This window comes from Acanthopagrus latus, chromosome 14 (assembly GCF_904848185.1).
Source record: "Acanthopagrus latus isolate v.2019 chromosome 14, fAcaLat1.1, whole genome shotgun sequence".
Lineage (NCBI taxonomy): Eukaryota > Metazoa > Chordata > Actinopteri > Spariformes > Sparidae > Acanthopagrus > Acanthopagrus latus.
In genome coordinates, this window is record NC_051052.1 from 136,196 (window position 1) to 149,235 (window position 13,040).

The 13,040-nt window shown below is 41.0% G+C and overlaps 1 protein-coding gene across 4 annotated transcripts in view; it reads left to right on the forward strand.

Moving 5' to 3' along the window:
* ipo8 (importin 8) overlaps positions 1 to 11,495 on the forward strand; it is a 31,247-nt gene extending 19,752 nt beyond the window's left edge. For all 4 annotated transcript variants that reach the window (XM_037121893.1, XM_037121894.1, XM_037121895.1 and 1 more), the window contains 8 exons: positions 2,009 to 2,134; positions 2,673 to 2,770; positions 2,896 to 2,991; positions 3,181 to 3,401; positions 4,677 to 4,882; positions 7,900 to 8,121; positions 8,456 to 8,585; positions 10,631 to 11,495. In XM_037121893.1, coding sequence (XP_036977788.1) covers positions 2,009 to 2,134; positions 2,673 to 2,770; positions 2,896 to 2,991; positions 3,181 to 3,401; positions 4,677 to 4,882; positions 7,900 to 8,121; positions 8,456 to 8,585; position 10,631 — 1,100 coding nt within the window. In that variant the 3' untranslated portion in view covers positions 10,632 to 11,495. The remainder of the gene's footprint in view (positions 1 to 2,008; positions 2,135 to 2,672; positions 2,771 to 2,895; positions 2,992 to 3,180; positions 3,402 to 4,676; positions 4,883 to 7,899; positions 8,122 to 8,455; positions 8,586 to 10,630) is intronic.
* The last annotated feature ends 1,545 nt before the right edge of the window (positions 11,496 to 13,040 follow it).

The window sequence follows — 13,040 nt, forward strand, 5'->3', positions numbered from 1 at the left end:
ACTGTCACAGGCCTGTGGTTTGGGTTTGTAGTCTGTAATGGTCTGAATCCCTTGCCACAGGCTCCTTGTGTCTCTGCTGTCCCTTAAATAGAGATAAGCCAGGTTCACCGTGGCTGATCTCAGACTGTCTGCATCACCAGCTTCTGATCAGCCCGTGTGGTGATTTTCCTGATGTCAGTTACATCATTGATGCCTTTAGTGATTTTGGCAGTCACCATCTCTGTGTATTCCTGTATGTTGATTTTCTTGGTTGTATGTGGCCGCCTGCTTAAACATGTCCTAGCTAGTTGCTACTGGACCATCACTGACCTATTATGTCTCATACCAAACAAGTTAAGAAGCTGTAAATGGGCTGCACAGCGAATGACGAAAACATGGATGACTTTTTGTTGCTGTACACTACATAATATATATTGTATTAATACCTTCATCTGCATCTTCTTTTGTTTTTTCCTTGCCTCCTGCTAAGGATTTATGACATGGACTGGCATGGATTATGCAGGGACTGTGGTGCATGCACAGAATGCTGAGGCCAGTTCAGGTCCAACTGAGCTGTGTACACGAAAGATTAAATCGACTTCCAACAACGGGCTTTGAGAAATTCTATTTAGTTTGATTTAAGTCGGACTAACATGGATTTCAAAAGTCCATTTTCAGTCGAACAACACAGTAGTCCGGCTTCTGAACGTACTGGCTGATGTGGTTAGAGAAGCCACTGTGGTGAAGGGGGGAAGCCATGTACGCTTTGAGGGTTGTGTAAACCAGGTCCAGTGTGTTATTTCCCCTTGTTGGTGTGTTTTTGGAAGCACAGCCTTAAGGTCTGCATTGTTTAAATTCCCAGCCAGAATCAGAAATTCATCTGAATGGGCTGTCTGTTGCTCACTGATGGTGTGATAAAGTTCAGTGAGTGCCACATTTCTGTCATTGTTGTTGGGAGTAGGAGGAATAAAGACAGCGAAAAGCAGAATGGCTGTAAATTCCCTCGGCAGATAGAACGGTTGGCACTTTAAGGGTGAACAGTGATTACAGACCACCACAGCCTCCCAACACCAAGCGTTCCTATAACACTGTTTGACTCATTATAGACACTTTTTAGACAAGTTATACAAATCAATACAACAAAACAGAGATCACGTCACTCCATCTAGATGAAGAATGCTTCACTCAAAATGTCACTGTTACGTTTCCCTGAAGCAAGTCTTGCAAGTGAACATTTCATTTTCCTTAGCATTTTTCTTTCACTGACACAGCCTCTAACACCACCCCGCCTTGGCTTGCTGCTCCAGACACAGACTCAGCATAAGTCAGTTTGTGGTGATGTGCTGGCTCACTGGCTTGGCATATTTTTACAGAATTTTCTGCGCTTCTTGTCTTCTGTTCAAAATACTATATTATCTCATCTCTGAAATAAATGTGCTGTTATTTTCTCTTGACATAGTTAACCCTGTTCTGGAAGCATGTCATTTTTCTTATTTTAAAAGCATAAAAAATATGCTTTTTGAATATGCTTGAACATTTTTTTTTATGTTAAAGCACATGTGTCAAACTGATCCAGTAAAGGGCCGCTGTGGCTGCAGGTTTTCATTCCAACCAAGCAAGAACACACCTGATCCAAATCAGGTGTGTTCTTACTTGGTTGGCTGATTGGTTGGCTGATCCAAATCAGATGTGTTCTTGCTTGGTTGGAATGAAAACCTGCAGCCACAGCGGCCCTTTACTGGATCAGTTTGACACGTGTGTGTTAAAGCATAAAAAAATACTGATTTTGGAACTTTATGCTAGCTTGGGTAGCTACGTAATTGTACTCTTGACACTGTACACTGTATTCTCTCTGTTTACCATTTTTCCGCCTATATCAAGGTGTCATACCATTACCAACAGGTACAACATATATGGTAGAAACACCTGTCATTTCACATTTACCCCTCCAGGTGAGGTAATACAAGGTGTGTTGTAAAAGAGTGTGTGTGCTTGTTAGTCATCAGTAGTCCTTTCCTTTCCTCTGCAGAGTTCTATGAGGAGATCCTATCGCTGGCATTCGGCCTCACCTGTCAGACCATCTCCCCCCAGATGTGGCAGCTTCTGGGCGTCCTCTACGAGGTCTTCCAGCACGACTGCTTCGATTACTTCACAGGTCTGTCTCGCATGAATGCACATGCTGTTGCTCATCAACGCTTCCAGTCCAGCAGACTTTTTGTTGGTTTCTGGAAAGGTAAACGTATCATACTAAAAGTGTCAAAATGTTGATGCAACGGTGAGCTGCTGTCAAATACTGACTGATCTGACTAAATTTTCATGAATTTGTTTTATTGGGTCATTTCAATATTAAGTGTATAGTTTTGTGTTAAAAAAAACAAACAGTGATAGAGCCTGGAGCTTAAGAGGGGCCACTCTAACGCATCTCCAGTTTGAGCCTGTGTTTTTTCTCCAGCAGGAAAACTTTCTGCTTTTAAACTATTGATTGAAAGCTGCATTAGGAACTGTTGTGTTTGTCTCATATCCCATCCGATGTCCCAAAGTGAGACACTTACATTAAGTCAATGAATGGAAACCTAAATTCTGACTAAACCGTATTACTCTGACAACTTAAGTACTGCAGTGCACCTGTTCTGTTAATGCTGATACACTCACCAAAACTATTGTTCATGTTCATTTCCGTCTTTATTTTACAGATATGATGCCTCTCTTGCACAACTATGTTACCGTGGATACAGACATGCTCCTGTCCAACCCTAAGCATTTAGAGGTCATCTACAGCATGTGCAAAAAGGTCAGTCCATAAATGTCTTCACATTCTGCTCAGAGTAAGATAAAATGGACCAGGATCCTGTTTTTACAGTGGTGCTGCTGCTGAGTATTGACTGTTTAACTCATTTGACCTTTGACCTGCTGTAGGTGCTGACTATAGATGCAGGTGAGGACGCAGAGTGTCACGCTGCCAAACTGTTGGAGGTCATCATCCTGCAGTGCAGAGGCCGAGGCATTGACCAGGTCTGAAACTTCCTTATACAGTACAGAACTTGAGTTTTGCTCAAATCTCTAGACTGGCTATGGGAAATATTACATGAAGCTGGAGGTCTGTGTCACTTTTGCAGAGTTCAAGTTTTCACAGTTGTCTGACTCCGAGTTTCAGCTGTAGGAGTAACAGCAGCCTGATGTCTCTGTGTTTTCTACCTGCAGTGTATCCCTCTGTTTGTGGAGGCAGTTCTTGAGCGGTTGATGCGGGGGGTGAAGTCCAGCGAGCTAAGGACCATGTGCCTGCAGGTGGCCATCGCTGCTCTGTACTACAACCCAGCCCTGCTCATCCACACTCTGGACAACATGCACTTTCAACACAACCCACAGCCCATCACTGCCCATTTCATCAACCAGTGGATGAACGACACTGAGTTCTTTCTCGGGTGAGGCTTCTGTTGTTTTTAACCAGTTAAGGGAGACTCATTTCTGCTGTCAGAAACCCAAAATAAGATGCTAATAGAAGCTTCATAAAGCTGAGAGGAACTGCGGAGTAGATGACCACAGGTTGTAGTTCATTCTGGTTGTTTACCCTGGTAATAAGCTTCATGACAGTGGTGATGAACATGGTCAGCAACAATGCTCAGGTAGGCTGTGGCGTCTTAGTGATGCTTAGTTGGTACTAAGGGGCCCAAAGTGTGCCAAAAAATATCCCCTACACTATTACACCACCACCACCAGCCTCAACCATTGCTACAAGGCAGGATGGATCCTGCTTTCATGTTGTTTACGCCACATTCTGACCCTACCATCTGAGTGTTGCAGCTGAAATCAAGACTCATCAGACCAGGCAACATTTTTTCCAATCTTGTATTGTCCAATTTGGTGAGCCTGTGTACTGTAGCTTCAGTTTCAGTAGCTTCAGCAGGTGTCACTCCTGACAGGAGTCCCCCGTCCGGCGATAGCGACCATCTTTCCCCCAGCCGATGATAGCGACCGCCCCCCAGCAAGTTTTCTTGACCACATCTACATACATGAGTTGCTGCAATGTGATTGCTGCAAGGCTGATTAGCTATTTGTGTTAACAAGCATTTCAACAGGTGTACTTGATAAATCAATTTCGTACATAATTGTACTGGTTATGTCTTTGTATGGAGTAATGGCAGATGTCAAAACAGCACAGTTGTCTATTGTTGAATTACTAGTAGACTAGTAGAAGCAGTAGGGCTGTGCTGCTGGGTTAGGGTTAGGCTCTTTGAGAGGAGGCTGCCGCTAGCATGACAGCGCAAACTCATGCTTTTGGAGTTCTCTTTGGGATGCTACCTTTTGAGATGATGAAAGATGTTGGGTTGTGTTTCCAGATCTGCTGAGTGGGAGGGGCCTTAAATATGTATCATCAACATGCATTTATTTCTCTGCTGTGTGATTGGCTGTTGGTGTATTGTTTTCGAGGTAGAGGAAAACGGACTCAAATAACTGTATCGAAAATAAATGTCATGAATGTATTGCGTTTTCATGGAAGATTTAATAATGAATGTTACCAAGATCGTTTCATGGCGCCGCCATATTTTAAACAAATTAGGTATCGCATGTTAACTAATGGTTGTTGGACAGAACTGTTTTCCCATTTCCACTCTTAAGAGCTAAGCAAAGCCAACCACATCTTCAGTCGTGCTCTGTACTTGACACACAAAAATGACATTACCTGATCTACTCTCCAGGCTCCATGACCGTAAGATGTGTATCATCGGCCTTAGTGTGCTCATAGAGCTGCCAAGCCGGCCGGCGGTGCTGGAGGGCGTTGCCACCCAGATTGTTCCTTCCATACTGCTTCTGTTCCTTGGCCTCAAACACCTCTATGCCTCCCGCCTTGTCAACAAACCAGACCTGCTGGCTCGTGCGGGGGCACAGGATGAAGACCAGAATGGTGAGTGAAGATCTGAAGTGTAGGAATGTACAATGAATACAGACAGAAAGGAAAAAAAGAAAAAAGAAGAAAAAGAAGAAAAATTGACTTAGTAATTAACTGCACCACATTTATTTTCTCAACCTGCACTGGCTGTACTTTGCTTCAGTCAAGCGTAAAGGCATTAGATTCCCAAACCTTGTCGACTCCTGGGGCAGACTGATAAATTAACTTAGTGCTATGGTGACGTCTAAGGCTTTCTCCTGTGGCCTGATATTTAAAATACATTGATTTCACCATATTAAATAGTTCAGAATGGTGTAGTGACTAATAGAGCAGCTTACATTTTCCTCCAGTGAAAGTTGAGCGTGTTCGTGTTTCAAATATGCTTTCAGTCATGAGGGAAGGATATAAAAGAACAATGTCACAGAGGAAATGTCAAGTAACAGAACAGTCTCCAAGCTTTAGTTTAGTCAGTGTTGTCAGATGATTTATCACATTGGGAGTATAAATGAATAAAGAGCGCTTACATTTGCTAAGTCACCATAGATCTTACAATACCAAGCTTTGCTTTCTTGTAATCATTAGACTAGACTAGGTTTGCAAGTTTATCGGATAAACAAATCTAAACAAATGCAGTTAAATAAAATAATATTCCTTCCTTAGTGAAGATTCTCATGTTTTTTATGATAGATATTTTTTAATTGAGGGTATTATGAGCATAAGAGATTCTATTGGGAGTAGACATTTTGCACAAATTTAGAGAATATTTGTGAAAAAAACATTACATTATTATAGGCCGAAGTGGGAAGAAACTCTGCACTACAACAGAATCCAACAAGGAACAAGGAAGGAGGCAAAAGAAAAGGAGAAATAAAGTATATAAAGAGCAGTATGTACAGCAAGGTACTTATGAATAGACACAGACATCAGTCTTTGCTCTGAATAAATTTCAGTTCTGGGTCCCAGATCTTGAATTGTAGTTTCCATGGGCAACAATGATATGGGGTGACTTTAGGTTCACAGCCGGTGCTGTTAGTGATCATTTGTCCTCATCAACAGATTGAAAATAAACCGTAAACAACCAGGATGAGGCAGACCATTGCTGTGTTTGTTACAAGGGTACGAGACCGAACTGAAGTAAAAGTGAAACTTAACTCTAACTAAAACTTAAATAAAATTTATCCATGCTAAATAACGTGTCCTGCCATCATACGTGACTGGCCAACACAACATGTATAAAGTTCTGTTTACTTTTTGTTCCCAGCCAAAAGTAATATATCTATTAGGATTACACAGATTACCAGTTAAGATTGGCTATTTTTTAGTTGGGGAATAATGCCCTGCAGTGAATGATTTTTAATATTAGTTTGTTGATGGTTGAAGATGATCAAATAAAATATTAAAATATAAAGTTTTAAAATGTTATTTTTGGTAAATCTGTTGTTATATGAATCAAGTAATGAACAAAAATAATAATTAGATTAGTCCAAAAAATAATCAATAGGTTATTTGATTGATATAGGAATGATTAAAAAAATAATCGTTAGGTGCAGCTCTACATAAAGATCTGCAACACATTTTTTTGTTCGTTTTCAGGATCAGTCATTAAAGTGCCATTTGATGACTTAACACTAAGTATGGCTCTAGAGGCCTGCAGTTGATCTTCTTCTCCAGAACCATTGTCAAGCTTCTTTCCCTTCCCTGGTTTAGTAATTTTGTTTGCAGTGTTGTAATACAACCTAGGAGCTTGGAGACGAAATTAAATGTCTTTATGGTGAGATAGAGGGTGAAGTTGAGGTGGAGACCCCCGACAACACATGTACCCCATACCAAGTCAGACATTTGGAGACCCCTCCTTATTTTTAGTTTTTGTTGAAACTATTTATATGAAATGTTGTTTCAACTCGATGGTTATATTTAAACCATATTTTGTACTGCTGTTTAACTGTGTAGTGTTATTCGCTGGAAACCTGCAACAAATAGGTGTTTGACTCTTTTCCCATTGCCAGAAGTTCATCACCTATGCAATGGTAAAACAGGGAACAGTAGGAAGCAACAGATCATGAATCACATCAGACAAGACCAGGAAGACATTCAACTTGTTTTGATAAGTCTTAATCAATAATATTCTGAAATGGATGTCTTTTTTTCTGAAGCTGATAACTGAAGATATCTTCAGACATTTTGCTTCTTTTTGCTCTCTGTTGAATTGCACATATGCAGTACAGATCAGGCAGCTAACAGACTCACATGGAAGCCACAAACATAACTTTAAAAATCCTTAAATTCAGTCTCTCTTTCAAACAGAGCTGACTGAACGAAGAGATATATGTAGGCCAGTGGCCTTAAGTTCAACATACATCTTAGGGTCACTAAATTAGCGTTTTCACTTGGGTGTTACATTTCCATAACAGCCGAGCCATGGCGATAAATATCAGTGACTACTGCAGTGGTAATTGACCCGGGGACTACATACTGATTGTACACATACACATTTCACTTAAAAAATCCACCAACACCTGCTAGGATCTAGTTTCTAAGAGAGGACTTAAAATTGAGCTTGCAGTTGGAAAACAAGAACTCCAACAACTGACCCGACAGAAGTTAAGGTGACCAGCTGACTAGTCTGATTCACCTGATGTGAGGCCAATTTGCTAACTATTTTGGCCTGTAATCACCCCTCCGTGATCTGCGTGAAAGCATTTTCAAAATCCCCATCTCTACATGTCTATAGACAGGCCTGTCTATACAAGCCTGCTGCCTCCTTAGCTTAGCTGCCAGTGTACTTACTAGCTATCTAGATTTTTGAAGAGTGTAGAGAATTTGTAATACCAAGGTCTAATTTATCTTTCTGCTCTTAAAACACTTTTCTTTCTCTGGAATCTGTAGAGATAGAAACATCTTAATTTTATTCTGAGTGCTTTTGTTGTTTAGAGATTATTTCTCTTTGTGTTAAAAAGTTTGAAATAGCCACAGAGAATAACACGTTATGAAGACTTTGATCCTAAGGACTATATTATTTTGTGTTTGGGCAGAGGAGATTCCCAGTGATGAAGATGAGGTGAACGAGAACCATAATGCCATGCAGCAGCAGTCCAGCATGCAGCCGGGCCAGGGTGGCGAGGATGATGATGAAGACGAAGATGATTACTGGGATGACGACGGCTTTGAGGGAACGCCTTTGGAAGAGTACAGCACGCCTCTGGACTACGATAATGGAGAGGACGAGTATCGCTTCTTCACCTCCGCCCTCCTCCGTGAGTCACCTTTCTTCTCTGTGCTGTCTTTGCATGCTGCCTTGTTTTTATCAGAACTGCTCACGTGTCTGTTTCCGCAAACCATATATCTCCTAATGTTACGAATACCTCTCTCTAGCCAAACCTAGCACTTTCAGTTTACAGTTATGTCAACCAAAGGAAAGTGATAGTTCCTTACATTTCAGAAACTGTAATCGGAAAATGTGATTTTATCCATTCATTTGCTATCAGTTGAACTAACCAGTTATTCTTCTCATCTCGCCATCTCTACTGTATCTGTATGAAAATTCTGCACCATAACATTTCACTTTGGCCTTATGTGTGTGCATGTTAGGGGTCCAGAACACTGATACAGCCTGGTACCAGTGTTTGACAGCTCCGCTCAGCGATGACCAGAAGAAACAGCTGCAGGAGATCTACAGCATCTCACAGCAGCGGAGGAGCACGGCTGCCAAGGGACAGTGGTGAGAGACGGCACACACCAGCCAGTGTGGAATACAGGCAGGAGAGGAGAAGAGAGACACATATACTGGGTCTAAGAAAAGATTCAGTCCATTCCTTTAGAGATGATTATTAATTGGAACATTAATTGGCCTGAGGGGTTGCTCTGTTACAGTTAACTTATATACTAATAGTATAATTTTCTGACACTTTTTGGAACAGTATTAGGACCACTGGATATCATTCAGTCAAATTCCTCAAAATAAAAGCCAAACTTTAACTTCCAAAAAGAAGAAGTTAGTCAGAGGGCTTTTTCTGAACAACATATGACAATTTTTTAATCTTTTTTGAAACCCTTGATTTTGACCAGGAATAGTTCAAAATTTCAGGAAGATAGATATATTCTGAGTGATTCTGATGGATAACAGCTGGTGACTTTTCTGGGCTTGTTTGATACAGCCATTAGACTCAGCCACAAACACAATGGGAAAGCTCAGCATTGATCTGAAAGAGCCCATAATTTATTTGAACAAATCAGGAATGTCACTTGGAGCCATTTCAAAGCAGTTACAGGTCCCAAGATCAACTGTGCAAACAACTATCTGTAAGTATAAAGTGCATGGCACTGCCACAGTCAGGAAAAAATACAAGCTAAACTATTGAAAAAACAAACACATGCTGCTGAGAGAAAATTGCAATATGTTAGGAGGAGAGAAGGGGAGGCCTTTAACCCCAAGAACATCATACATACTGTCAAGCATGGTGACAACATAGTATTATGTTGTTGGGCTGTTTTGCTGCCAGTTGATCTGGTACTCTAAAGAAACTAATGGAATAACAAAGAAGGGGGATTATCTCCAAATTCTTTAGGAAAACCTAGACTCATCAGACAGAAAACAGGATACATTTGGGTGTTCCAGCAGCACAATGATCCCAACACACATCAAAAGAATTAAAGGAATTTTAAACTTGAACCCCATGGAGGACATGTGGACTTTGCTGAAGAAACAAGTCTGGGACGTAGGGACATTTAATCAAGTATTAGGATTACTGTATGTATATTTTTGATCCAGCAGATTTGGTCATATTTTAGACATATAATAAATTCATTACTGAAACAAACTTCATGAGTGTTTTTTGTGACAAAGTATTGTATGTTCCACTCTTCGAGAGTTGTAACAATCATTTGAACTCAAGACTGCCATGATATACATGTTTTTTACAACTGGATGTAAACTTATAACCATGATTATACTTACTAGGGACCAAGATGAACTAACTTGAATCCATCATAAGTCTTATGTTAAGTAAAGAGCTGCATTCTGGGGCAGAAGCAAGGCGAAATGCAACAAAAAATTCTTCATCTTTCTACTGTGTTGCACCACCATGAAGACCAGAAACCAATTGCAGAGAGGGACTTTCACATTTTGAAAGGGTCACTGTAGGACATCTCACGGACTGGACCTTTAATCTATACACAAACCAAAATGGGAAAACAATAATTGTGGTGTGTTCTGGAACTATTTTTTTTGGTGACCGTGGCCTCCCAGAGTCTTGTTGTCAATGTTAGAAAGAAGTCATGCTTCTAGTCCATTCAGGTAGTCTAGGTATCCTCAAAATTACACACATTTTTCAGCAGTCAACTCATTTTCTTATCATGGGAGCAGTGCTGGCATAAAGTTTAGAGAAGCAAGCTTGTGGCTAACGGACTGTGGTTGCACTGAGCAGCCTCCAGGTGTCATAGTGTAAAAATGAAATAAAGGATAAAATACAGTGTGAGCTTTAGCAGCTGTATCTTTCAGCTTTGCACATAACCAGGCTGTTTTCCCTGCCTCCAGTTTTTATGACAAAATCCTGAATCCAGCTCTGTACTTATAGGCACGAGACCACTCTTGTAAAGCAAATAGGCATATGTCCCAGAATGTATGACTTAACCCTTGAAGTAAATCTCAGTGGGTATGATTAATACATTTTAAAAACCAACACCACAAACAGAATGACGACAGAAGCCTTTTAAAATGGACCACATTGTTCTTGATTTGAATTGAATTCATTGTTTTGGTTGCAGAGCACTGAGACGGACAGACGGACTGCAGAGTCAGAAGAGGGGGATGAGGAAGAGTGAAGCTGGTCTGACCTGACCTGGAATGGATTTCAGTCTCTACTGAATTATCTCAGCCCAGATCAGACCACATCAGATTTAATGGATCCCACCAAAACCAGGTCCTAGGGCCCATGCCATTAGAACTGGATTGAGTAGCAGTGGCTGGGGTTGGCATGATATCAATTTGTGACCTGATGCACTGTAAAGAGCCCCTACTGGAAAATTCTTCCTATTACTAGGACAGAACTGCACTCTGTCTATGTATGTATGTGTGTGTGCGTGTGCGTGTGCGTGTGCGTGCGTGTGTGTGTGTGTACTCCAGAGAATGGTCTGCATTACAAATTTAAATGTCCTTGACCAGCAAAATTCGTTTTAGGTTCCTGTACAGTGGAGTTCTTTGATCTGTGATGACATAACTCTGTGTGTGTGTGTGTGTGTGTGTGAGAGAGAGAGAGACAGAGAGAGAGAGAGAGAAACTGTAAGAAATAAAAACACATCAGAGTGTGTGTGTGTGTGTGTGTGTGTTTGTATGTACTGTAAGCACTCGTCTGTCTCTCTATAGTTAAACACTTTGTATCATCTCATGAAGCGACGACCTATGAGGAGCAAGAAAAGCCCGATTTCTGTCAGGGTGCCTTGTATACAGACTGTGGATGGATGGAGGAGGATCAGGTCAAAGGTCAAAAAGTTATGGCCTCTGGCTATGACATCACACATATGAAATGAGGAAGCAGGTTTTTTGTGTGTCTTTCTGTTTGTCCCTGGATTTTGTTTTTGTAACAGTTTTCAAAACTAATTTAAGAAAATCATAAAAGTTCATGTAACATTTTTTCTGAGTTGTTTTTGTTATTCCATCTTTCATCGTTCTTTACTCCTTCTAACCTTTACCAAACAATGTCTTTGGAGTCTTAGCTGTGTTAATTTACCTGCACATTAGACTGTTAAACACTCAAACACACTGTATGCTATTTCTGCCACAGGGTCTCTCAATCACAACAAACTATAAGTAGTGTGGGATCATGGGTGTTGCTGTCTTCATTGTTAAACAACCTGTCTGATGGCTGTGTGTGTTGAAGGTAGGATAAAGTATACATTTAGAGTTTGGGAGCTACAACTTGCAGAAACCCTATATGACCTTAAACTGTGCTGCGGAGTTGTAGGACAGAGGATTTTAGTGCTGTCCAACAGCCAGTCATTCCTTTTTTCACTCTGAATTGTGTGCACAGTCTATTTCTTATGCAGTCACTATGCTGGCCTCCTTCCTTCTAAGTTGGTATTCCCTGTGTGTTCTGTTGCAGCTTGTGTGTTGTAATGCTTCTCTTTCTTCTTCATCCCCCTGAGTGTAAGAGCAGCCAAGCAAAGAGGAGCTGTCCTTTGGTGGAGGGATATGGGCTGTCGACAGAAGGGTTTTCACTGGTGTATATTCTCACCCTGTGGCTTCTTGGTCTAAAAGTACTGTGGGGAATTCACTGTGTGGTGGTCCATCATTAGCTTTCTGTCTCTGCGTTGCCATCTTTCCTGTGCGAGTGTTGTAATCATTTGTTCTGCATGCGAATGACACCGGCTGGTAGAACATGTTGTTTTGGCTGACATATCTAGGCCAAGTGAGGATGCGGCAGCAGCAATAACGAGCATTCCCATACTAGGAGAGCAGAGCTTGACAATGTTATCGAGAAGAGAGCTGCATAGTAGAAAGGAAAGAACCAGTGAAAAACAACCACATCCACCACAAACACTGTAAGGTCCCAGCTGATATGCAGCCCCACTGAGCCTCACTCGATACATGGGTGGCATGCGGAATCGTAAAAAGTTGAATTAATCCTTGGATGACTCATGGATGTCAAATTGAAAACACATTTCTACAATGTCATGTCAATTAATAAAGAAAAGAGAAGGTAAAATGAGTGATTGCAAACATATTAACCCCCTTCCAAGTGACTGACCACTCACCTTATTCGACAGAGGTCGAGCCAGTTGATGTTAGTACTCTCACAGTTAGTGAAATGAAGCTAACCTGAGTGCAGTAAATGTGTCTCAAGTGATTGTACTAGAAAGTACTAGAAAGACACCTTTTTCTGAAACTCCAGTCATTGGTTAATCAATAATCCTGGCTACAATTACACCATGAAGACAAGAACACACTCCAAGCAACTACACCAAAAGGTTATTAAAAAGTATATGTCGGGATGGATACAAAAACCTTTCCAAGCCCCTGAACATCCCCGGAGTTCAGTTGAATCCATCATGAAGAAATGAAAGGAATATGGTACATGTGCCTAGAGCAGGTCATCCTCAAGAATTGAGGACGTAAAAGCATGTTAGACCTCCAGAAGTCCAGTTTGTTTGACTAGTGTGAGCACTTTGTACCATACTC